Raw genomic sequence first — 27834 nt, forward strand, 5'->3', positions numbered from 1 at the left:
TTATAAAGTTCTCATGAGGTGGTACCTGGTCCCGACTAGGATCGCTAGATACATCCCATCCTACTCTACTAATTGTTTTCGTGGGTGTGACACAGGGGGCACACATCTCCATATATGGTGGACATGCCCAGTGGTGGAGCACTTTTGGGCAACAATATTTCAAATGGCTTCTGTCCTGTTTAACACTACCCTTATCCCTGACCCAGCCCTTGCCTTGCTTAACCTCCCTCCTCACAACTTTTTTAGGGCACAATTGCTACTCTTCCTTCAACTTACCACGGCCGCCAGGCAGACCATTGCGAAAGCTTGGAAGTCACCACTTCTGCACATTGCAGAAGTTAAATGTAGAGTCACCCAGGCCATGATACACAGTAAAATTGAAGCCACAATATTAGACAAGATCCCTCAACACCTTAAAATTTGGCATCTATGGTCGGATCATTATCTCCCCCCTGACTTTGATAGACACCTCTTGGAGCCCTGATTCTATTCACACAGGCTGCAGAGGGGTCTCAACCTCCCACGGCACTCGTGGGCCACCTGGCCAGTACCTTTCCCCTCTTTACCCCACTTTCCTTTTCCTTATTTATTTTTACTTTTACCGTATTTTTCGGACTATAAGGCGCACCGGATTATAAGGCGCACTAGCAACGACCGGCTGATAAAATGGATATTTCCATATATAAGGCGCATCGGACTATAAGGCGCACCGGATTATAAGGCGCACTAGCAACGACCGGCTGATAAAATGGATATTTCCATATATATAAAGCGCATCGGACTATAAGGCGCACGGTCGATTTTGGGAGAAAATTTAGGCTTTTACGTGCGCCTTATAGTCCGAAGGTTTACGTCAAGATGACAGATACTGTTAACAAAGAACTCCAGCGATGTCAACAGGTCATATATAAGGCGCACCGGACTATAAGGCGCACGGTCGTTTTTGGGAGAAAATTTAGGCTTTTACGTGCGCCTTATAGTCCGAAAAATACGGTATATCTCTTTTCATTTTTGGTTCCCCTTTCCTTTTTCCTTTCTTGCCTCCCCCTTCTCACACTTTTCTTTCCATTCATTAATTCCTATTGATGATGTAGCACACATTGCACACTACATCTCCGTTACTGTTGCCCAGCTTGCCCGGGCAGAGTATCCCCTTCATTGGCTGTTTCATATAAATATTGGGCCTATAACCATATGCTATCAACACCGATACCGCTTACTGATATATGCATCATACTGTGTGTCAACGCGTTATATATTCTGTATTTTTACATATAGTCTTCATCCTTTTTTTTCTGTGCAAATGCTCTGCTAGCAGTTTTTTTCTATGTGAAAACGCTTGTAACAGACTGTTTTTCTTTTATTCTCTGCTTGTTGTCAATAAAATATTTGAACTAAAAAAAATTCTGTTCTACACTGTATTTCCAAGCACCGATAGATGATCACGTGACAAGCCGCCTCTCTCCTCCTTCCAACTGATGTCAGCGGGGAATTCTCGGCCCCTCCCGCTGTACCTGTCAGATTGGGAGAGGGAGCTAGACATGTGCACTGCGACAAATTTGTTTGTTTTTCAGGGTTTTTTTTTTTCATTTTTCGAGCCATTCGTTATGATCCCAATTCGTAAATGTGAAAAGTCGTAAGTTCGTAAATTTGTAAATTTGAAAATCCAAAAATAAGAAAGAAAATTTTAAAGAATAACTAACTAACTAATAGATCAGGTGTTGGAATTTCCTTTCAAAATTTGGCTGTTAGTGAATGTAATGAATTTATCTGAAGTTAGGAACTATCCAAAATAACGAATGCCGCATTTAAATAAATGTAATGGAACTAATTAATAATTAATAATAATCACTATTCACGATGGGGGGTGGAGCACCATGAGGTAGGCGTGTGTAGTGGATGGCTGCCTCTTCCCCAGCCTCCAACATCCCCGCGTAACATCGCAGCCCCCGGACAAACGGTGAGCGTGACCGGCGCCAAGCCCATGGCCGAGACGCTCGCAAGGATCCAGCAGTAAAACATCCTGCTGTGGACAAGCCCACGTGACGGCGCTTCCGGATCAACTGCTTGGTGGAGGGGAGCGGAGAGAATGGATCGCTCCGGTGGACGGTGGAAGGAGTGACCGGCGAGAGCCAGCCACCCGGAGAGCGGAGCGAGTGTCCCGCCCGACCCCCTGAACACACCCCGCTGGGACTAAGGCATGAAAGGGAGCCCCGCCGAGTAGACAGAAGAGCGGTGAAGTGGAGCAAGGAACCAGGCTGCGGAGGACGAGGCTCCAGAGGAAAGGTACCTGACGGGGGTGGGGTGAACTGCTGGATACGGTGTACATACAAACGGGCTTAAAACTGTTTTAAGATGGAAGTAATACATGGATGACAGACACAGAGATTCTGCTGTGGAAACGCTGATGGTTAAAAGTCAAATTGTTTGATCTAAGTAAACTAGCAGGAAAGGGAAAAAGTAATCACCCCCCTCCTCAGGTCACTGGAAAGGCAGCGGTAGAATTAACGCAAAGATACCCTCCTCAAGCCGGTGCGGCTCAGGAACATCAAACAAAAAGTAATAAACCCAAAGACTGGGGCCTGCCTTGACATCATTTAGGCTGACCCGGACGTATCGCCGGTCTCTGTATATGCACTTAGAAGACCTTAAATCCCATCCCGACTGGACACAGTCCCAAGAGTAAGGGTACTGCGCACGTTTGAAAGGAGTAAGAGGGATTGACAGTCGCAAGGAAGCGCTTCTCTGGGACCATTAAAGTGAAGGAGTCTGAGCGCCTGCACCCCCGCTGGCCCTTTCTGGACTGGAGGGTTCCCCTCTCTCGCATTACTAGGGACTGACGTGGAGGTTTTTTTTTTTTTTTTTTTTTTTTTTTTTTTTCCTTTGTGTCCATCTCCCTGTCTTCGCTCTAGAAGAGTATTTAAGTCCCTATCAAGAGGTAGCAGTAATAAAGCAGTAATAAAGCGGAGACCTGCGAGGGAGTCTTGTTCACAGCATAGAAGGACTCTACCCCTCTTCCCTAGCCGATGGTAGAGGTACTGAGGACAGGGGCAATAAAAAAACCCCATTCTAGGAGGAAGGAAACGTGAAGGGGATAGGAGAACCGACGGTTGGAAATAGAAGAAGCAAATGAAGATCTCGCTGCCCCTACATTTCTTAGAACAGTCAATTTGCATTGGCCTTCGGCCCTCCTTAGAAGACATTCACCAGTTCTCAGCCTGACTGCCCATAACGGGTTTATCCCCCCTTTTTCGTGTAGACATTTTTTTTTTTTTTTTTTTTTTTTTACTTTGAATGTGTTGATCTTTATTATTCTGTATTTAGTTGCATTTATTTGTAAGGGGGTCACTGGTGGATTGCAGGAAGGGCACATCCCCAGAGGCCTACCCGTTTCCCGCTGAGGAGACGACTTGGTTATAGAAAGGTGGGACAGACTTAGAAATAGGTGGGGAAAAAATAGTAGGGAGGAAGAATGAGGGGGAAGGCAAAATCAGGAAAAAGCGCCCCACCTGCATCCAGCCCCGGAGGGATTCAAAGATATATGGCAAGTAATATCACTAATATCAGTGTGCTAGAAGAGGGACAGGAAAGCCCAAAACAAGGAGTGGGAAGGAGGTCAGGCCTGAACAGACAGAAGTTAGGAGAGGATGGTAGAGGAGCGAAAGCGAATGGGGCTAAAAGTGGGGGGACTAAAGAGACAAGTCCCATAATACAAAGCTCGGTCAGAGGCCAAAAGGATAAAGAGGGGGAGAGAAAATCAGGAGAGCCGGCGCTCGAAGAAGAGATCTTGCGACCAGGTCCCCAAATAGAACCTTCGCTGATAAAAGAGATGCTTGGGGAAATGTTCGCAAAAATGGAGGCGGCCCTAAAGATAGAAATAGCTGGAGTACGTGAAGATATAGGTCGAGTACTGGAGAGGGTAGAGGAGATCGAAGATAGAATTGACAACCAAGAGCTCAGGATAGATGTGATAGCAGAACAGGTACAGAGCCTCCAGAGAGCAAATAGGTCCCTCCTTTATAAATTAGAAGACCAGGAGAATAGGAGTAGGAGGAAGAATATACGCATTAAAGGTATTCCCGAAAAATATGGTGCCGCAGAGCTAGGTAAAGTAGTGCAGCAGGTCTTTAACCCGTTACTACAAAGAGAGCCTACTGAAAGCCTAAAGTTAGACAGAGTTCATAGGAGCGCAGTGGGGGGGGCAGCAAGTAGGGAAGCTACACGTGATGTGATAGTCAGGTTTCACTATGCAGAGGAGAAAGGGCAAATAATGGAGAAACTTAGGGCATTGCCGGAGATTTCCTTCGAGGGGGCGGAGCTGCGGGTGTTTTCAGACCTGGCCCCGGAAACGCTGAGGAGAAGGAGACTGCTAAAACCCTTAACGGAAGCCATGATCTCGGCGGGTATCCCCTATCAGTGGGGCTTCCCAGCATGCTTGAGGGGACGAAGAGATGGCCGCTTAGCGGTACTCCGGTTCCCTGAGGACCTAAGAAGGTTCTGTGAGAGTTTAGAGATTGCCCCCCCTCCGTTACCAGGCTGGCAGGAAGAATCCGACACGAACCTTCCCCAACGGAAACTAAGATGGCAGAGAGGGAGAAATAGAGAGACAAACGATAGGGAAGGAGACAGTTAGGGTGCAGCAATGTTGAGGGCTTGATGGGTCCGGGGAGGGAAAATGGGGGAGGGGGGTGGGGCGGAGGGAGTCGTCTTTGCTGGGCAGGCTTTACCAGGTGTGAACCCCCGGGTAAATATGAAGCACAGACGTTATCTGAGAGATAAACGTCGGGTTCATATACCCACAAATGAGAAAGGGAAGAGGAGAAAAGAGAAAAACGGGGGAGAGACCCCGACCAACGGCTGCAGTGGCAGAGTTGGGATGGAGGGACGGAGGGGGGAGGGGGGAGGGGGGGAGGGAGTGTGTGGGTGTGCCTTTCTTTTTTTTTTTTTTTTTTTTTCTTTTTTTTTTTTTTTTTTTTTTTTTTTGTGTGCAGTGCCCTTCACGTCCTCCTTGCCCCCTGGAAGGGTAAGCCCCCGCTGGGTCAGCACTCGTTGAACGATAGAACAATATATTAGTTGCAAATGGTTCTTATCAATGTGATAACATATAATGTGAGGGGGCTAAATACAAAAGAAAAAAGATATAAAATTAACAAGGAACTCCAATTTTTGGGGGGAAATGTCATCTGTCTTCAAGAAACATATATAACCAATAACTCAGGGATAAAATTGACATCATCTCAATTCCCAATGTGGTTCTATGGAGACACACCCTCTGCGCACTCCAGAGGAGTAGCCATTGGCTTTGACAAATCAGTAAGGTTTGAAATCGAGGAACGACTGGCTGACCCAGAGGGGAGATATTTATTCTTAAAGGGTAAACTGGGAATTATGCAATGCACCATTGTTAATGTGTACGCTCCAAACAGAAACCCTGATACATTTTTAAAGAGAGTACTAAGGAAACTGGAGGAATTCAGAACAGGCATGGTAATTTTAGCCGGCGATTTAAACTGGTGTCTGGACCCTAAGATGGACTCCTCAGGGGGCGGTACACGGGGGGCAGAACAGCGATATAGAAAATTAAATAAAGCATTGATCAATGCCCAGTTACATGATGCATGGAGGATCAACCACCAAAAAGATCGGGACTACACCCATTTCTCCTCAGCCCATAAAACCTTTACAAGACTAGACTACATATTGATAGGACAACAATTAGTGGCCAACTTAAAAAAATCAGAAATTAAGTCAATCACCCTCTCCGATCATGCACCTGTAAAAATCCAACTAGATATACAGGGTCATATGGGGACAGGAAGTGCTTGGAAACTGAATGACTCCCTCATTCAAGAACAGGATGTGAGTATAAAAATCTTACAGGAATTAAGCGACTTTTATGAAGTAATTGATACAGGAGAGTGTTCAAAGGCTACTATTTGGGAGACACACAAGGTGGTTATTAGAGGGATCTTGATCGGAATTGGCGCCGGGAAAAAGAAAGAAAGGGATAAGGTGAAGGTTCAGCTCTACAAGGAGGTAGAGGAATTAGAACAAATGACCAGGCCTAGGGGGCTCCAGGAGACCCAGGAATTATTTAAAAAAAAAAGAGAGTTAGAGGAATGCCTGGAACAAGAGAGGAGGACAGCTTTCCATAAAATAAATAGCGAGAGACACCTTTGGGGTAATAAATCTAGTAAGTGGCTGGCAAGAAGGGTAAAGGAGCAGAAAAATAGGACCTACATACCGAAGATCAGGAGCAAAGAGGGGGAGATGAAGTTTGCAACACCCGATATTGCAGAGAACTTCCACGGATATTACAGCGCTTTATACAATATAAATACTAGAAGGGAGGACGGGGGGAAAAGGAAAGAAGCTATTTGGGAATATCTTGAGAAGCTCGACTTCCCAAAAGACATGTGTGACGAGATGAAGGAGTTAGAGACCCCTATCTCAGTAATGGAAGTAGAAAGAGTAATTAAAGATACAGCTCTAGGGGGAAGCCCCGGCCCAGATGGCTACTCCATTTTATATTACAAGAAATTCCGAAGTTTCTTGGCACCAAAACTGTGTGAATATTTTAATGAGGTGGGAGAAGGGGGGGCCCTTCGTGAAGAGGCCCTGCTCGCACACATCACATTGATCTTAAAGGAAGGTAAGGACCCCGCAGCACTAGAGAGTTATAGGCCGATTTCATTGTTGAACACGGATGTGAAGATCTACGCAAAAATCCTGGCAGAGCGATTGAAAACACTCCTCCCCGGGTGGATCCATACCGATCAGGTTGGATTCATTCGGGGACGAGAGGGGAGGGACAATTCCTTGAAGTCAATCATGCTGATCCAGGAAGCTTCTAGAAGAGAGACCCCCACGCTGCTCTTATCTGTTGACGCCGAGAAAGCTTTCGACAGAGCAGACTGGGAGTTCATAATGGGGACGCTAAAGCATATAGGCCTAGGAGAGAGAATGATGATGTGGGTAAAAGCGTTGTATAACAAGCCGACAGCCAGGATTAAGGTGAATGGTTCCCTGTCCCGCCCCCTTGAATTGTTCAACGGGGCGAGACAGGGATGCCCACTGTCCCCGCTTCTCTTTGTGATTGCCTTGGAGCCGTTGCTGGCAGCGATCCGGGGCAACCGGGATGTACGGGGAGTCGAGGTGGGAGGAAGAGAGTATAAGGTCTCTGCATTCGCCGACGACCTGCTATTATATATTACACACCCCAGAATATCGATTCCGGCTGCAGTGAAGGAAATGAAACAGTATGGTCGACTCTCTAATTTTAAAATCAACTTATCCAAAACAGAAATATTAAATTTGAATCTACCTGAAGAGGAGCAGAGAGACCTGGCCGCTAGCTTACCCTTTAGATGGAGTGGTGGGGAATTGAGTTATCTGGGGATAAAACTTACGGCACAGATGGGGAATTTGTACGAAGCTAACTATATACCTTTACTTAATAAAATCAAATTACAAATGAAAAATATGAAACACAAAGGAATATCTTGGATGGGTAGAGTGAACGTGATAAAAATGTTCATACTGCCCACGGTACTATATACTTTACAAATGATCCCCATCTCGCTGCCGGGAGGTTTCTTCAGAAAACTAAAATCTATGGTCCTCGCATTTATATGGCACCCAAAAAAAACCCGCATTGCGCATAGGTCTCTTGTAAAGGCAAAGGAAAGAGGAGGAGTGGGTCTCCCAGACTTTAAAAAATATTATGAAGCCATAGTATTATCTAGGATAACAGATTGGATCCATAATTTAAAGGACAAGAGTTGGGCTGAGCTGGAAACTAGATTAAGTGGGACGGAGTTGGCAAAAATGATCTGGATACCCGCTCAGGCACGGAACTTAGGAAAACGCACTACTATAATCACAAGAAATACACTTAGAGTATGGGATAAAATAAATAAGTTACACAACTGGACATATAATTCTCCACTCATGTCACTACTTGACACAAAACACTTTTTACCAGGAATGGAAGAGCGGCTGTACTACAGTAGATGGGCGCAGAGAGTAGAAGTAACACTAGGAGAGGTGATCAAAGGGGATAGGATTTTAACGTATAGGGAAATCACCCAAGAATGGGGACACAGACCATTAGATAGATGGAGACACAATCAATTATTGCACTTTACACAAGGGCTCCCACAGCCCCTGCGAGGAATGACTGCGTTAAGGCCACTAGAAAAGTTATTTAAGGACACACAGTGTACGGTGAAAAGGGTTTCTAAATTATATAAAATACTAAGAGGGGAGGGAGAGGGGGAGTTCCCTGCTTATTTAGGGAAATGGGAAGGGGAATTGGGGACACTTAGAAATGACGAACACAGAATGAAATTATTAAAAATGACATATGCACTATCAAAAGACTCAAGAACACACGAAATGGCATACAAATTAATAGCGAGATGGTATATGACGCCCATAAGAATGCAGAAGTTAAGAGGTGGAGAGGAACCAACTTGTTGGAGAGAATGTAAGGAATTGGGCTCTTTCAAACATATATGGTGGGACTGCCCAAAAATAAGACCCTTCTGGGACAAAATAATTGAAAATATATTCCTGATAACTGGAAAGAGGATTAAGAAATGCCCATGGGCGTGTCTATTCCACGACACAGACATGGGAGTAAGGCAATATAAAGCTACGCTCACCCCTTATCTCCTGAATGCAGCCAAAGCTTTAATCCCAAACCATTGGGGAGACCCTCAGGAGCCGTCAATCCTTGAGTGGGTGAGGAGGGTGGAGCAGATCAGGCTGATGGAAGAGTCAATCGACAAAATTGAGGAGCTAGAAACTGAAATTCATGGGAAGTGGCAAAAATGGCCGACATTCTTAGAGAGTGGGGGCGGCTATGTCTGATTAGTAGGTGAAGGGGACAGGGAGGAGGATGAAGGAGGACACGGGAGGAGACAGGGGGGCAGATCTCCTCCCCCTTTTCTTTTCTTTTTTTTTTTTTTTTTTTTTTTTTTCTTGGTTTTTGCCCGAGGGGGAGAGGGGGGTTTGGGGTTTTAAAGGTATTTTGTAAAAAGAGGGGTATAAGGAGATTGTTGTATAATATGGCAGAATTACTTTCCCCTCAAGAACTGTATAAACGAGTTTGTATACTGTATTAAAAGGAAAAAATAAAGAATATATAAAAAAAAATAATTAATAATAATAATAATAATAATAATAATAACGTTTTTACTATTATTATTTGTTACATTCCAATAGTTTAGATACAGCATTCATTATTTTGGATAATTTGCATTCGTTACGTTCACTAACAGCCAAATTTAAAAGGAAATTCCAATATCTATAATTTAATAGTAATACAGTAGTTATGTTATTATTAGTTAGTTATTATTTTAGATTTTAGAATTTTTGGGGGTTTTCAGATTTTTTGAATTTTCAAATTTACGAAATTTCGAATTGACAAATTTGTGAATATTCAAATTTACAAATGTTCGGAAAAAATTGTTAAACTGTTTTTTGTTAATTCAGATATTTCGGAATTAACGAATTTGGCGAAATTTGTTAAAAAACGAATTCGGAACTAAACGAGGGAGCAGCGGCCGATCACGTGAGCGGCGCTTGGAAATACAGTAATTAACATAATTATTTTAATAAAACAGATACACTGGCACATTTCATTAAGGAAGACAGGTTAGTGCCTCAAAATAACAGTGGGGTTACAACCACTTTAAACTATATTGACCTCAATCCTCCAATCATGCAAAATCCTGTTTTATTTTTATTTTTATTTGCACATGAATAGTTATGCTTTGCAAATTGAATTTTCACTTCACTTCACCTCATTCACAAAGCTAAGTAAAATTCACTTTAAAAAATGAACATTACATTTGCAAAGTGAATCACCCTCAATGTGTTGACATACTGTAAATTTTAAAATGAGCCATGGGCTGTCTAGCTGATGTCTTGTCTTTATCAGTGCTGTTACTGATTTAAAACATGCTTTCAGCAAGTTACGTTGGAACCTTTGATTTTCATACGTGTTCTAGATAAGTGATTTCATTGTCTTCAATCAGATAAATGAAAAGCTGGACTTTGCCGCTAGATGTTTGATGTAGTCAGAGATCAAAGGAACACACACACATATTTTCTCTGTTGGACAGCTTGGGAGACTGGAATCTTAGTTATAAGTTTGGGAATACAAATTTTACTTGTTATAGCTTTTGTGCTGAAAGCTTGTGTCCATGAAGGCATATTCATGTCACTCTGATTCATACTATTTCATATAGACATGGTGTTTGGTACTAATACTTTACTTCCATGTGACTCCAGAGTTCAATATTTCTACAAGGGGATGTTATACTATACCATGCACCATTAGTGCTTGAATTTCAAATTACCTGAACTACTGGACCCCATCTCTTTAGTCTAAATTCATTCTAGTTGGATGATGATATTGTTGCGAATTCATGTTCTAAAGTCATTGCTCAATATTGGCTGGTCAGTGTTCAGGCCTGACCCAGTTCATTAAATGGCAAGCCTTTAAGTGGCAATGTATGGTTCTTTCATGGTCACAATAGGTACCATCAAACTTTGGATACTAGCAGCTTAGACAGTCTGCCCTGGTTTATGCCAAGGTTTATTATGCTCCTAATTCTACTATGTCTATCTATATAGATTGGTTGCCCAAACCAGGAAAAAATGCTATACATCAATTAACACATTTTGAGTTTGTTATTAAAACTAGGAAATGACTGGCCTACTTCACTAAACCAAAACATAACCCTACTTCTATACCTAGAACTTACAAAAGCACAGGGGGTGTTCAATGCTTTTATGTTCTTCTACACCTCATTGTACATATCCACTCTAGCTTACTCAGATACAGCCCTAGGCCAATATTTATATGTGGTTGATTTTCCCAAAGATTGAAACACATAAAATAGAAATGCCACACACCAGAAGCCAGCCACTATATAGTGAGGTAAAAATATGGCTTTAGCCTGAACTTCTTCTGACTATGCTTCTCTGAAATGTTTTGCCCTGCCTACAGGGCAAAACATGTCAGTGGAGCATAGCCAGGGCCCAGGAGGCATTCAGGCTGAAGTCGTATCTTTGCATCTATCTCTATATAGTGGCTGGGTTTGGGTGTGTGGTGTTTCTACCTTCTGTCTTCTGATCAGTTTCAGCTAACCTAGATGAGCTTGTTTGCCTAATAAAAAAAGGTTTACACGAAGCGTGATGTAAAATGTATGTTTTGTGTCTCTGACATAATGCAATGTACTTTTATTTCTGAATAAAAATGCTTAGTCTCTCCCTGATCAAACGGGGCCTTCTAAAAATGTGTACATCTCTGTAACAATTCTGTCTAGTGTCTCTGACATAATCCAATGCCATTACCTTTCCCTCTTCAAATTTGGCCTACTTAAAGTGGTTGTAAACCCTTACAAACCACTTTGACCTACAGGTAAGCCTAGATTAAGGCTTACCTGTAGGTCCAAGAAATATCTCCTAAACCTACACGGTTTAGGAGATATTTACAAAAAGACAGGCACCACTGTCTATGGCGCATGCGCCGTAGACAGAAACACATAGGCGCACTATCGCCGTTAGCAGCATGCCTCTGATAACGGCGATATGCCGTTAGTGGCGGCTCCTGTGCGCATGTGAGTGGCCGGAGCAGCGATACCCGGAAGAAGATGGACGCTCCATGCTACAGGGGACAGCGTGGCTCCTGTGTCAGGTAAGTGACACATAATGGGCTACTATGTGATGCATAGTAGCCCATTATGATTTACCTTTGCAGGGAGACAAAGAAGAAGTAAACCCATCAGGGTTTACTTCCTCTTTAAAGGGAATACATTATGTGCAGCATGTCTCTGTAATATTTTTGCCTCATGTTTCTGACATAATCCAGTAAAAAACAAAATCCTGTATAAAAAGATACCTTGTTCCTCCCTCTTCAAATGCTACCTAATAAAAGGGCTTAGATGGCATGCATCATGTCTCTGTAATATAATTTGCCTTCTATCTTTGACATAATCCACTAAAATTTTAATTCTGGATAAAAAGGTGCCTTGTCTCTCGAAGTTTAAACATGGCCTACAAAAAAGGTTTACATGGTATGTGGTGCTTTTCTGAATATTTCTGACTCTCTGGTATAATCTGAAGCAGTTTTTATTTCTGTCTCTCCAAGTCCTGCCTCCAAAAGTTACTTTCATGATGTGCAGCATCTATGTAATATTTCTACTTTGTGTTTTTTGAATAATGCGCTGTTACTTATTGATTTTTTTACACTGATTCACTTTACAGTTTACCTTACACCATCTTTATTTTCTCTGTGTTAGGTCTTCTACACTGACCATTGTCATTGATTTCAGACTTAGTCTTGGGTATTAGTGGCCAGGAGATATGTAGTATCTGACAAAAGTGGGTACACCCCTCACATTTTTGTAAATATTTTATTCTATGTTTTCATGTGACAACACTGAACAAATTACACTTTGCTACAATGTATAGTAGTGAGCATACAGTTTGTAAAACAGTGTACATTTTCTGTCCCCTCAAAATAACTCAACACACAGCCCTTAATGTCTAAACCACTGGCAAAAAAGTGAGTACGCCCCTAAATGAAAATGTCCAAATTGGGCCCAAAGTGTCAATATTTTGTGTGGCCACAATTATTTTCCAGCTCTGCCTTAACCCTCTTGGGCATGGAGTTCACCAAGCTTCACAGGCTGCCAGTCCTCTTCCACTCCTCCATGATGATATTATGGAGCTGGTGGATCTTAGAGACCTTGCGCTCCTCCACCTTCCATTTGAGGATGCCCCACAGATGCTCAATAGGGTTTAGGTGTCATGTACCTGATAGGAGACTGAGTTGATGAGGTCGGCCTCTCTTATATCTCCTGTCCTTGCCCCACTGAGTATGAGACAAAGGAACAAAGGAAGCCAAAGGACAGGAGGGGCACAAGTGCCTGATGTGGATGATTCCAGGCCGATAGCTTGTCAGGCTTCTGGATACTGGAATATGCAGCAATGTGCAGAGCTGGAGCAGGATACAGCCAGGCAAGCACCTGAGGGTTAACAGAAGCCAGGATCATAGACAGAAGCAGAGTCTTAGGAATAGCCAGGGTCATCAGCATGGTACCAAATCATAGACAGAGCCAGAGTCAGGAACAGAGCTGGGTCAGAGGTGAGCAGCAGAACAGGAACAGGATATAAAGCCAAGGTCAAAGAATAAGCCAGGTCAGCAACTAGAAGAGCACACAGGATCAGATCAGGATACAGGACACAGCTGAAGATCAGTCAGCAAAGGAAGGGAGGCTAGACTCCTTTTAAATAGGCCATCTGGCGCCAAGAGGGATAATACCCGTGATCACAGACTCTTGCTTGCATGCGTGCGCCCATTAGCCATTCTTAGTTAAACTCTATGCGCTTGTGCACATCTATGTGCCAAACATCTCACATGGATTCCTTGACATTAGGACATGCTTGGCCAGCCCTTCACCTTCACCCTCAGCTTCTTTAGCAAGGCAGTGGTTGTCTTGGAGGTGTGTTTGGGGTCGTTATAATGTTGGAATATTGCTCAGCTGCCCAGTCTCTGAAGGGAGGGGATCATGCTCAGCTTCAGTATGTCACAGTACATGTTGGCATTCATGGTCCCCTCAATGAACTGTAGATCCCCAGTGCTGGCAGCACTAATGCAGCTCCAGAACTTAACCAAAATCAGTTTATCTTGGGCTCATCAGACCAAAGGACATGGTTCCAGTAATCCATGTCCTTAGTCTGCTTGTTTTCAGCAAACTGTTTGTGGCCTTTCTTGTGCATCATCTTTAGAAGAGGCTTCCTTCTGGGATGACAGCCATGCAAACCCATTTGATGCAGGATGCAGCATATGGTTTGAGAACTGACAGGCTGATCCCCCCACCCCTGCAACCTCTGCAGCAATGCTGGCAGCACTCATACATCTATTTCCCAAAGAAAATCTCTCAATATGACACTGAGCATGTGCACTCAACTTCCCTGGTTGACCATGACAAGGCCTGTTCTGAATGGAACCTACTGTTAAACCACTGTATGGTCTTGGCCACAGTGCTGCAGCTTTTTTATAGGGTTTTGGCAATCTTCTTATAGCCCAGGCCATCTTTATGTAGAGCAACAATTTTTTTTTCAGATCATCAGAGAGTTCTTTGCCATGAGGTGTCATGTTGAACTTCCAGTGACCAGTATGAGAAAGTGAGAGCGATAACACACAATTTAACACACCTGCTCCCCATTCATACTTGAGACCTTGTAACACTAACAAGTCACATGACTCCAGGGAGGGAAAATGGCTAATTGGGACCAATTTGGACATTTTCACTTAGGAGTGTACTCACTTTTGTTGGCAGCAGTTTTTAGACATTAATGCCTGTATGTTGAGTTATTTTGAGGGGACAGCAAATTTACACTGTTATACAAGCTGTACACTCACTACTTTACATTGTAGCAAAGTGTCTTTTCTTCAGTGTTGTCACATTATTTACATAGGGCTATTGGCCTTTACTGACCTATTACTAGTCACCCATACTAGCTTCCAGTAGTTCATACATGATGAACATTCAGCTACAGAACTTTGCTTTACAATATACTGCAAACAGTTCTCATAGGAGGCAATGCATTTCTCCTGTCTACTCATTTTGCCTGTCCTAGATAATGCACTATAAAAGATTTAGTGTGGACAAGTCCATAGAAGCCCTGAAATTTTTATCATACCCTCTGCTCACAACAAAGATACGTTGCACATGACCTCCTATCCCCTTGCAATTGCACATATCCACATTTGGGACACAGAGTGGTAAAGAATTCCTAATTATTTTAGGGTAAGCCATATGATGCACATGTCCACCAAACTGAAAAAAGCATTGATGGCTTGCAATGACCCTCTCACTAAAGGGATACATTGGAAAACATGATTTTGAAAAATGTGTTAGAGCAGATCTATGGCAATGCACATTTTAAAAGTTTACTAATCTATGACAATGACCAAAAGGATAAGAAAATGACAGTAAATGGGAAATTACATTTTACTATCAATTGAAAAAATCCACATGATTTATTTTTAAAGAGATACATCTAAAATTATCGTATGACAGTGATTAATAGATATGTTTGTTAATATTGTTTTACAGGAGTTATACATTGACTTGAGTGAAACAGATGATACCAAAACCAAATCATTTCATTTTGCTATGACTGGAAAATCCTATCAAATAATTGTGGACCATTTCTACTCATTGCTTCCAAAAGTAGGTAAATAAAGGATATGTAAAATTATTTCTAATCTTACATATATGTAAAAATGTAGGCTATTGTCTAAGGCACCAGCAGTGGGGGGGGGGGGGGGGGGCAGATTGGAATTCAAATCTGAATAGCCATTGGTTGCTCATTAGTAAAGATACGCTCAAACTTTGGACCGAAAACAAGTTGAACTGAACTTTGACTGTTTGCCAATTTGGCAAGAGCTGAGTGTCATGTATAACAGCTGTACTTCCGCTATTACACATGTAGAAAGGACAGCTTATCACTGACAATAGTTGTTAAGAATGCCAGTGGACGAGTCCTTAAGCCCCATACACACTATCAGATTGTCTGCTGATTTTTTCCATCAGATTTACCAAAACCATATAATATGAGGTCAAACCTTAAGGGTTTCAATGTGTATGCAATCAGGCAGGCCCTTGCACTACATGGTTTTGGTAAACCTGAAGGAAAAAATCAGCAGACAATCTGATAATGTGTATGGGGCTTTAGAAACTAGTGATGACATCGGCCCTATTCACTTTCATGGCCAGGGAGTTTTAGTTAAAAAAATAATTAGGAGGGACCCTAAGCAAAAAGAGCAGTGAGAGATACCCCAAATTCTATGCCAGACCCTTGTGGTCTGGTACAGGTTTTATGAGGAGAATCCCATGAAAAAATAAAAATAAATAAATAAAAAGCATGAGGTCCCCCCTAAATATCCATACCCGGACATGGAGCTTGGCTAGACAGGAAAGGTGGATGAGCATCCTCTCATTCCTAAACCACACCAGGCCGCATGCCCTAAATAAGGAGGGGGGAACCTTGTCAGGGGGAAACCCCACTGAAAATGCACCTCGACCCCATGTAGATGAGGATACAACAACCCTGGCATGGTAGTTATGGGTCTATGGGTGGGAGTCTGGAATCCCCTTTAACAACAAGGGGCACCCAGATATCTCCCCCTATGAATGAGTATGGGGTACTCTTACAGTTTTTGACAAGTCTTTTAATCAAAAAAGAAAATAAATTACCACAATGTACATGCACCATCAGTCACATTATTCAGCAATGTAGATACATGTTAATCATAATACCCAATATCTGCCAACCTACCAAAAGCAAAAAACATCATGGATCACCCACCTCAGACCCTACAACCACTGGGACAGCATTTTGGGGAAGAGGATCTTATCCTCATCAATATGCATCCCCCTTAGCAAGGTACCACCATATTAAGGGCATTTGGCCTGGTATTGATTAGGAGGAGGGTGCACGCTACATTGGATCTTCATTGCTGGAAGTTGTTACTGACAGTGGATGTATTGTACATTATGGGGCATTTTTTTAAAATATTCTTATTAAAGTGATTGTAAACCCCGCTCGCTTTGTTCTTTTCTACCTACAGGTAAGCCTATAAGGTTTCCCTTTAGGTAATGAATATCTCTTAAATGTGCACCGTTTAGGAGATGTTCACCCTGCATGCAGCCACTGACGTCAGTAGTGCATGCGATATGAAGGTCCGGCATACCGTTCTGGACCTTCAGAGCTCCTTGCTGGAACAAGGAGCGACGTCATCGTGGCTCCAGACACTCACAGCACCAGAGCCTGCGATCACAGAAGAAAGGAGCGGGTGCTGCTGGAAGGGCTTCGTTCTAAGGTGGCTATTTCATAATGTGCTATTTTGCAACACATTCTATCACATTATGCTATTGTCTTGCAGGGTTTTTTTCTTTTCAGAGGTTTACTACTGCTTTAAAGGACTGCCTTTGTTTTTATTCACACTGTATATTTTTTTGTGAATGAACTATGTACTCCTTATTCTTTTACATGGTGGGTGGAATCTGGATGCCCCTTTCTTGGGAACGGAGCATTCCAGAATCATATAAGCCCCCAACAAACATATTCCTACAACCACGGGCCAGGGTCTCATCAACAGGGGGACAAAGTGTTTTGCCATGGGTGTCCCCTCTGGCAAGGTGGTTCCTCATGTTGAGGGCATGTAGCCTGGTATGGTTCAGGAAGGGGGTAACTCATGTTTTTTTATGTTATGCTTCTTCTCAAGAGCCTCAAGGCACTCGTGCGGGCATGCTCCTGGGTCTTGCTACTGCATCCATTGACACAGACAGCAGGACTTGGCCCCGCCCCTCGTCATTGGGTCTGATTGACAGTAGTGGGAGCCAATGGCTGCGCTGCTATCATTCTATCCAATCAGGACCGAGACACCAGCTGGAGCTGGTGTGCTCGTCCCAGCCACTGTATAGACCAAGTTAAAGGGGGGGGGGGGCTCTTGGGGGCAGCTGCCTCACAGAAGGTTTTTAACCTTAAACCAGAGTTCCACCCTAAAGTGGAACTTCCGCTCATCGGAACACTCCCCCCCTCCCGGGCCACAGTTGGCACCTTTCAGAGGGGAGGGGGGTGAAGACAGGTATTTGCACCCACTTCCGGGTATAGACTCTCACAGGAGTCTATGCCTCTTCCTGTCCCTCCGCGCTGTCTCTGGGACCAGAGTTTTTTTAATTACCACTGGGTTTTCTATCTATTTTTTGCTAAACAAACAAATAAAGACCAAACATTTTGAAAGATAAAATGTTTTTCTTAGTTTCTATTAAGCAGGTAATTTTTCTCTGTCTCTGATGTGTGCTAATGAGGTTGCACTGATGGGCAGTAATAGGCAGCACTGATCGGCACTGATTTGGTGCCATTGATAAGCATTGATAGGCTGCACTGATGAGGTGGCCCTGATGGGCACTAATAGGCAGAACCGATAGTCTGCACTGATGGACACTGATGAGGCAGCACTGGTGGGCAATGATGAGGCTGCACTGATATGTGGTACAGACATGGGGCACTGATAGGCAGCACTTATAGGTAGTACTGATCAGCAGCACTGATTTGCAGCACTGATGGACACTGATTTTAACTGATAAGCAGAACTGATGGGCACTGTTTGGATTGCACTGATTATCAGAACACTGATGATAAGTGCTCTGATTATCAGTGCAGATGTCCCATTTGCCACTAGTCGGTTACTGGCTCTCTCCTCTTCTCACGCTGTGACAGCACGAGGAAAAGAATGCCAATAACTTGCAAGTGTGTTTACATTGTGATCACCCACAGCAGGTGAGATCACGGTAGGACGCTATATGAAGTCCCCCCCCTGAACTGGTCGACTGAACTTTAGCCTCCATTTTGCTTTAGCGTGGTCAGCAAGTGGTTAAGAAAATCATGGCTTCTATGAAGTAGGGCTTATGGACTGACAAGATAATACTGCCGGACACATTCCGAACCCAACCATGACACTATCTGTCTGGAGTTTGCATGTTTCAGGGCTGGGCTCAGCCCTTCCTTCTTTGAGCTGGCCACTCAGCTGTCGGCTATTTTCCAGCTCCCATCTCTCTTCACAGCTACCCAGCTGTTGTTGATCCTGCCTACTTAAGCCATCCAGTCCAGAGGAGCTCTGCTTTTGCCTTGGTCACATTACAAGAAACTATCTCTTGCATTCCTGTTTAAAGACTTGCTTTGCTGACATCTCTTCAGGCTACAGATCCTGCTTGCTGTTCCACTACTTTGATCCCTGACTCCTGGCTTGGCTGATAATCCATTCCAGTTAACATGCTTTGGCTATGTTTTGACTACGTTGTTCTTTTTACTTTTATTATTAAACAAGTGTGATTTAACTGTACTTCGGCCTCGGCCTGATTTCATGGTTTCTGACAGTAGGCAAAAGCCATGAATTCAGAAGATACAGTCAATCCACTTGTTGGTAATATTTTTTCCAGATTGGATGAGCGAGATCACCGCATGGATCAGTTTGCCATAGCGTTACAAACGCTCCTGAATCGCACGGCTCACCTGGAATCTCCCACTGTGGCTGCTCCGGTACAAACTGAGTTGCAGGCCTTCCCAGCTGCTGTGCCATTCTCTGTGCAGGCACCTGCCTCAAGTATTACCTCTATAAGAGGTATGTCTGGTTCTGCTCCGCTTCCCCAGAGATTTGGGAGCGATCCAGTTCAATGCAGAGGGTTTCTCAACCAGGTTGAGATATATAAATAAAAAATGTGAACATAAAGGCTATGGGGGTACCCCATCCTATGTAGAATTTACAAAACAAAGAACCAACATGACGGATTATCACGGTACAATTAAGGAATTCATACACATAATACTTTATAGTAAATTTTATTTTGAAAAATTAAATACATAGAAAACATTGTAAAATCACTAGGATGTTATCTTGAGGTTCAACAATGATAGTTACAGTATATGTCAAGAAGATGGTTGACGCGTTTCACAATATAGCGTCTTTCAGAACCAATTACTTATTGACTCGTAACCAAAGAACCTTACATTGGAGACATGGGAGAAATAGATATCTTTAAAGGTGAATGTATGTCTTATATGGATCCAAAAAAGTATATATAGATAATGAATATAACTATTTATGATCTTCATAAATTAATATAGTGACTTACATGTTTTAAACCCAAGATAGTTGAGCCTGAAGACCAGAAGCGAGTGCCTCAAAAAATGATGGGAAGAGTAGATAGTACCCATGGAATGCAGGACTTGGACCAGTATAAACCCTATATATATGTGTGTGTGTGTGTATATATATATAGCTCAAAAAAATCCCTAATTAGGACATTGCCCCAGAACTTATAAAGTTAGTAATAACATCACTCAAAATAAGAAAAGGAAAAATAACCGGGTATACTTACTATAGATAGATAACCAATGCTATCAGAATGACAATCAGCAATAGATATTTCATTTGTATATACGATGGCAGTTCCCCATGAGGCAGACAAAGCACTAATATGGAAATAAAACCTCATTAAATGCTAGGCCTGAAATCCCAAATTGAAAGAATAAGGGAAGATAGGAACAACAACAATTACATCCAAAAAATACCTGTAAAACTTCCCAAAGAGAGAAAACTGCTGCAAAAGGGTCCAAACGTACTCAGGCTAAGATAGCACTATTCCATAGTCTTGTTTAAAGAGGAGGGCGGGTAGAAAGAGTCCAATCTCCTATAATATTGCAGCTAACAAAACAAACAAAACAAACAAATAGTGATAATCACTCTGGCTGACAATGTCCCAAAAGGGAACCAATTATTATACATAAAGCAATTATATTTTTTAAGATAGCCAAACGACACTTACCATTCATGTTCATGAAGTTTTCCTTTACTTCCAATTAGGAGTTGGTCCCAGTTCCTGTGATTCCTCCTTATCATATTCTGACTATGATTCACACCAGTCTCACTTTTCCTTATGGTTACAAAATTCTTGCTGCTCAGGTCTATGCTCCTCCTGAGAAACCTTCTGACTGCTGCTTTGTCCCAGAGAGTCTCCATACTGCCGTACTCCAGACTTACCATTCTCCCAAGGCAGCTGGCTACCCTGGGAAGAATTAATTCATTTGGGGCATTTCCCAACAATTATGGTGGCCTAGTCTACGTGCTAATGTAACTGCCTTCGTAGTGGCCTGTTCCGTGTGTGCTCAGAGTTACGCCCTGTACAAACAGTCAAACTTTCTGACAGAAAATGTGTGATCAGATCGTGTTGTTGGAAAATCCGATCGTGTGTGGGCTCCATCTGACTTTTTCCGTCGGAATTTCCAACACACAAAGTTTGAGAGCTGGATCTAAAATTTTCCGACAACAAAATCCGATCCTTTGAATTCCGATCGTGTGTAGACAATTCCAAAGGACAAAGTGCCACACATGCTTAGAATAAATTACGAGACGAAAGCTATTGGCTACTGGCCTGTTTATAGTCCTGCTGTGTGTTTTACGTCACCGTGTTCAGAACGATCAAAGCTATCAAAGCAGACCTAGAGCCTGGCTGTAATGTTTTTTCACCCAATGAAATCTGAAATCTTTTCTGTAGGAAAGCTGCAATACTTACATAATTACACAGTTACCTAGTAGGTAAGGCTAAATAAAGACAACAGTCTGTCCAGTTTAACCTGTGTAGAGGTGTGTGTGTGTGTGTGTGTGTGTGTGTGTGTGTGTGTGTGTGTGTGTGTGTGTGTGTGTGTGTGTGTATGTGTGTGTGTTTGTGTGTAGAAAAATCATTTCCCATATCCCTGTATATTGTTTTCGCTAAAATACACATCCAAGAGTCTTTTAAAACTATCCACATACTTACATTTATTACTCATTTTTTTCTGTCCAGTTTAAACAAATCTTAATAGAAATGTCAAATTCACTTGGTAAAGCTATAAAATATATTATAATGTGGTTACAGATTCTTCTAAATGGAACCATATTTGCAAGAATGAGTCCAGGACAAAAGTCTAACCTTATTGAGGAATTTCAGAAGATAGAGTAAGTTCTTAATTTTTAACAATGTTACATATTGAAACTAAAATAGACAGTTATACAGAGATAAATAACATCTATGCCAGGGGAATATGGAAAGAATAGGTTTTTACAACTATAGCTTAACTGCATTTCACTTGGCACCTCAATTATCTTGCAGATATAAAGGTGTGTACATATGTATGCTGTGTAATGCCATGCTGCACTGTATTTGCACATGCACACAGATACCTATGAATCTTGCCATGCGTGCATGTGTAATGACTCTCATGGACTTTTCTCTGACTTCTGGTGGTCACTATTTAACTAGGTCCCGACCGACACACGACGATGTACGTCGGCAGAATGGCATGGGCAGGCAAACTGGCATACAGGTACGTCCAGTTGAAATTGCCGCCCTGCCATCGTCGTGAGTCCGGTCGCAGGTCCCACAGACTTGATCGCTGCGGTGATACCCGAGATCAGTGTTCACTAGCACACAGCCCAGCCCCCCACAGTTAATAACATGCCCCTAGGACACACTTAACCCCTACACTGCCACCTCCTGGTTAACCCCTTCACTGCCAGTGTAATTTACACAGGAATCAGTGCATTTGTATAGCACTGATTGCTGTATAAATGACAATGGTCCCAAAAATGTGTCAAAAATGTCCGATGTGTCTGCCATAATGTCGCAGTCACAATAAAAATCACTAATCACCGCCATTACTAGTAAAAAAAAAATATTAATAAAAATGCCATAAAACTATCCTCTATTTTGTAAACACTATAAATTTTGCGCAAACAAATCAATAATTGCTTATTGTGAATTTTTTTTTACCAAAAATTTGTAGAAGAATACATATGGGCCTAAACTGAGGAAAAAAAATTTTTGATATATTTTTGGGGGATATTTATTATAGCAAAAAGTGAAAAAATAAAGCGTTTTTTTTTTCAAAATTGTCACTCTTTTTTTGTTTATAGCGCAAAAAATAAAAACCGCAGTGCTGATTAAATACCACAAAAAGAAAGCTCTATTTGTGGGCGCAATTGTCAGTTAAAGCGACGCAGTGCCGAATCGCAAAAAGTGGTCTGGTCTTAAGCCAGCAAAATGGTCCGGTCTGAAAATAGTTAATATAGATTTCTGCGTCGTTTCACCTGTTTGAACTTAGATCATAGGTGTGCACACAGGGTGTGGTGCAGATACACTCTGCTACCTGGTCTTCCCCCCATCCCGCAGTGCTTCCAGCTTCCCAGCTCGCTTCTCCTGCCAGCTGCTGTGGGGGATGTTTCAGGATGGAGAGTGGGAGAAGGGGCCCGTGCAGCTGAGGCTGGAGAGAAAGGGTCTCGGGAATCTGTATCCCCATTCTCTGTCTCAAAAGTGAGACATCAGTGGTTAGTTTAGCCTGATATGTCGCCAAAGCCCCCCAAATGGGGCTCCTAAAACAATTGTAAAATAATATTGTAAAAAAATAAATAAATTAATAAGTTAAAAAATAATAATACAAAAAAAAAATAACTACTGACACCATACACTGCCCTCATGACACCATCCACGTCTGCCCTACTGATAAATCCACTGCTCTACTGACACCGTCCACTGACCTAGCGACACCATCCACCATCCTTAATACACGCTTACATTTATTTATAAGAGTGTGTGTGCATATATATATATATATATATATATATATATATATATATATATATATATATATATATATATATATATATACACACACACACATACATACACACACACATACACACACGTGCATGTGTGTTTGAGCATTGGGGTGCACACCGTAATGCAATAGGCTGCACACACTTTCCATTTTTTTATGCCATTTAGACCCTGACAATTGTGACACAATCCTGAATAACTTTTCATGCTTCAAGTCTGTTGAAAATTCACAATGCACCATTGTTACATAGTTATATAGTAAATACAAGGGTATTTTACTAAGGTGTACTACTGCTATCTCTTTTATTATTTAGCTATTATGCTGGCATGTGTGGAGATGGAGCAAATGACTGTGGGGTGAGTATGGTTTTAAAATAAGTCTTATGTCAGTCTGTAGTAAGATTATAAAAACTATACGGGTATTTGGCTTTCAGGATATCTATATCATTGCTTCATATAGTAAAAATCCAGTTTTATTGGAAGCTCTTGCAGGTCAGTTATGTACAGAAGTTTCTGATCCTTACATGTTTCTGTATTGTAAATACAGAGACAAGCAGCTCCTATACACTTGCGGTATAAAACCTTTGTACCACCAGCATCCATTTAGGCCACGTACACACGGGCGGACTGTCTGACGGACTTGGTTTCAGCGGACAATCCGCTCGTGTGTGGGCTTCAGCTGACTTTTTCGGCGGACAGTCTGGCGGACTAAGTCTTTCGGAATTTCCGTAATATTGTCCGTCCAAACTTGGTTTCAGCGGACAGTCCGCTCGTGAGTAGGCTAGTTCGACGGACTAAGTATGGCGCATGCTCAGAAAGGATTTACACGGCGAAAGGTTGCATTGCAGTGTATTGGACGTCGTATTTCTAGTCCCGTCGTACGTGCTGTACACGTCATCGCGCAAGCTTTCGGCGGACTGTCTGTTCATCGTGTGTGGTCAAGTCCGTTCATTCGAAAGTAGGACGGACTGTCTGTTGGATTGTCTGACGGACTTAGTTGGCCAGACAGTCCGCCCGTGTGTACGCGGCCTTAGACATGAAAGGCACCCACCAAAGATGAACTCCCCGCAATAAACTTAAGGGCATGGATTCGTTTTTCTTTTGTTTTTTTTTTGCAATAGATTTATCTTATCATTTCTGTGACAGTGTGCCAATTTAGGCAGTATGGCAATAAGGAAAAGTCTTTGTAAATTCTGTAAGAATACTGTTATCATGGTTGCAAAGAAGATAATTTAAGTTGGGTGAAATGACTAGCTATAAATTAGAAAGGATTCCAATATAATCAAAATCAAATCAGATCATGTAACAATGATATATCAGTTTTGAACTTAAAGCGGTGTTCCACCCAAAAATAAAAATAAAAATTAAAAGCCAGTAGCTACACATACTGCAGCTGCTGGCTTTTAACAATAGGACACTTACCTGTTCTGGAGTCCAGTGATGTCAGCACCGTAGCTGATGTTTCCATCAGCTGTTGGTGCTGCCACCGCCATTAACGGTAAAGGTACCCGGCAGTGTGGCCAGTGTATCCTGTCCCCCTTCCTCCCGAAAGATGCCAATTGTGGCACCGGAGGAGGAGGAGGGGAGACAAATGAGTGGAAGTTCCACTTTTGGGTGGAACTCCAATTTAACGTGTATTTGTAGTTTTGGATAGAGTAGGAAATGGTTAAGACCCCTGTAATTGGGGAGGGGGGGGGATTAACTATATTGTAAAATGTTGTATTTCCTATCACATTCCATCTTAGGAACAATAATTAACAGGACAAATAAAGAGGTAGTATTGGTGGTAGTTCCAATTTTTTTATGTCACACAATATTAGCGCAGTGGTTTATGAACTGCAAATTGTAAGTAAAAAATACACTAAACTTAATTTTAGGGCATAAAAACACATTATATTACTCAGTTTTTTGTAAAATATAAAAGATGAGGTAGCGCTAAGTAAAATATAGCCAGCTTGTCAAGCCTTATAATTATGTGTGCATGTAAAACAGCGATCAAGTACTGTACTTTATCACATGGGGACCAAAACAGTTGAGTCCCTAGCTTTGTCGAATTTGCAGTCCCCCTTGTTAAATTACGGTGGGGGATCTACCTTCTATCACCTGACTACAGCTAGTATGGGGAGTTCCTATGATAATGACATTATTTTGTCAGACTTACTTTGTGGGATCAAATCTTGTTTCTCTATGTGGGCTCAGAAACCACCAATATCCTTAGGGTTTTCCCTTGGCAGACATTGCCTTGGCTAGAGAAAGGTCTAACCTGATATTCATTCCATGCATGGATCCCCCTTTTCTCTTGAGCATCATAGGATCAGGTGAGCTATGGTTTAGGGCTTTCTCTAAACTATGACAACTTCCCCCTCTATTAAGAAGTTATTTTCAGGTCCCTCTGTCTGGTTTCAGTTCTAGAGAGGAGCTTCTTTTTTTGACAGCTTTTTAGGGTATGAGTCCTTCCCTGTAGGTAATTTTTTTTTTTAAATCCACCCTCTGGTTGGATCAGGTAGACCAGCTTCCTAGCTTCTGGTCTGTATATTAAGGTTTTTCACTCCCATGTTTTTTATTTTTACTAGTTATGTGAGTTTTTCTTTGGTATTCTGGCAACAGACATTTTTATTTTTATTACCAGGTAGGGGTTTGGTTTCATTTGATGCAATCTTCTGGCATTGGTACTTCAGGAGGCTCTTCAGGTGCAGGCAGTTCCCAGGTTCTCTTGGTCTGTTAACGGTTGTTGAATGTTACCCACAATTCAGTGGGACTGCTTTTAGATGTCCTGAAGTGACAAATACGATTTTTGTACTCACCGTAAAATACTTTTCTTAGAGTCCATTAAGGAAGTACTATTGGTACTGATTGCTACAAAACTGAGGCATATTAACAGAAGGAGTCATTATTTTGGGCAGGCCTACAGATTTTTGTTTACCAGTGTCCAATGCTTCTGCAAATATCTATATAACCCCACAATTAATTCTTCCTGTGTAACTCAATGGACTTCAAAAACATTACAATGAGTACAAAATTGCTAATATATTATACCTCTAAGTCACTGACTTTGAAAAAGAAAGCAGATAGTAGAATCAGGACTCCTCATCTAGATACATGCTCTATATCTGTGGCTTTTTGAAGTTTTAAATGCAAAGGATCAGAATGACAGCCAAGGATTTGGAATTTTCAGGAACGCACAAAAAAGATAGACTGTTCTTCATGACAATTTTCTTTTTTAATAATTTTAAACGTAGTAATAGACACTATTTAGCATCTATCATTTGCCATTGTTGCTATTGTTATGGGATAGTGTGCTCCATGACTCTTTTCAGTGCCTTATTACTTAATTGCTGTGCCTTTACTCACAGAATAAATATAGCACTAAAGTGAGTTATTAATCTGCTGTGCTTGAAATAACTGTATGGTCCTGGTTGTTGGATTAGCTCAACCTGGTGTACTATTGATCAGCTTATAAAAATTGCCATTGATGTTTTGGTATGGTCTTTTAAATGGAAGGTTAAAATAAATACTGTCTGTCTATTTGGGCAAACTTTAAAGAAATAGAAAAAGAGAAAACAACAATCAATATGATCAACATTTTTATCGATGTAATTTGCAGGCTTTGAAAATGGCTCATGCTGGTATTTCACTGTCAGAACTAGAGGCTTCTGTGGCTTCACCTTTTACATCAAAAACTCCCAATATTGAATGTGTGCCAAAGCTTATCAAGTAAGTTCAGCTTCTACTTTTTCAATCTTAGCATATTGCATTTGTGCATTTTTTTGCGCAGACAGACTTTGAACTGACAATATGAGGTGTGTTTGTTAAGGTGGTGAACAAAAGTTAGAATATGCGTATGTGTGAAACATGCTTCTTGAGCTACAGCCTTAATGATAAAAATAAGATTGTTTTAAAAGGCAAAGTTGCTGAAATCACTAAAGAGAACTGACATAGGGTGCTTGCGTATATAACAATGGGAAGTTGGCTAATATTCTCAAACTGTTCTACTGCTCTATGGTACCTGACAGCCTTATGTGCTTATAATGGTGTGTTGATTGCACGTGAACATCCAAATTATATAGTCATGGTATTTATTATGTGCTTATGATATGTGTGATAGACCAAATGTCTTTTGCTTTGCTATGTACACTTTGCTACTCTGCTTGGGGCATGCTCAAGTTCTTTGTATGACTAGTCTTATTACTTGTTTACGTTGTAAATTGTTGACATGTACATGCCTTGGTGCATCTTATTTTATCTACCTGGATTGGGGGTATGGTAAATGCTAGGCTGACCATACACGGCTCAGTCCATTAAAGGGCAGGCTGAATGAATCAAGTTGATCGATTGATCAACTTGGGTACAACCATCCTGACAAATTTGCTTGCGATTTTTACAAGCGGCTGCTATACACTGTGTTGTTGAGGGAATCAAGCAAATTTTATTCCTACAACCAGTGATATGTGGGGTGGTTTAGGTGCACGCTGTTCTCGCGCTAAGCTCTTTCAAACATGCATTGGCTTGCTGTGAACAAAAGGCGGGACCAAAAGCAGATACTCCGTAACAAGGGAATGCTCCACTTTGCTTACTTGCAAAAAACACTATA

General features: G+C 41.9%; 1 protein-coding gene across 1 annotated transcript in view; it reads left to right on the plus strand.

Annotated features, from left to right (window-relative positions):
* The window catches only part of LOC143988156 (putative cation-transporting ATPase 13A4), a 160862-nt gene that overhangs the window by 107770 nt on the left and 25258 nt on the right, over positions 1 to 27834 (plus strand). Inside the window, exons 21-24 of the mRNA XM_077487485.1 lie at positions 15141 to 15257; positions 21507 to 21586; positions 23558 to 23600; positions 26848 to 26957. Of these exons, the coding sequence (XP_077343611.1) occupies positions 15141 to 15257; positions 21507 to 21586; positions 23558 to 23600; positions 26848 to 26957 (350 nt within the window). The remainder of the gene's footprint in view (positions 1 to 15140; positions 15258 to 21506; positions 21587 to 23557; positions 23601 to 26847; positions 26958 to 27834) is intronic.

Source organism: Lithobates pipiens, unplaced genomic scaffold, assembly GCF_037356315.1.
Source record: "Lithobates pipiens isolate NorthernLeopardFrog02 unplaced genomic scaffold, aLitPip1_a1.2 Scaffold_18, whole genome shotgun sequence".
Taxonomy (NCBI): Eukaryota; Metazoa; Chordata; class Amphibia; order Anura; family Ranidae; genus Lithobates; species Lithobates pipiens.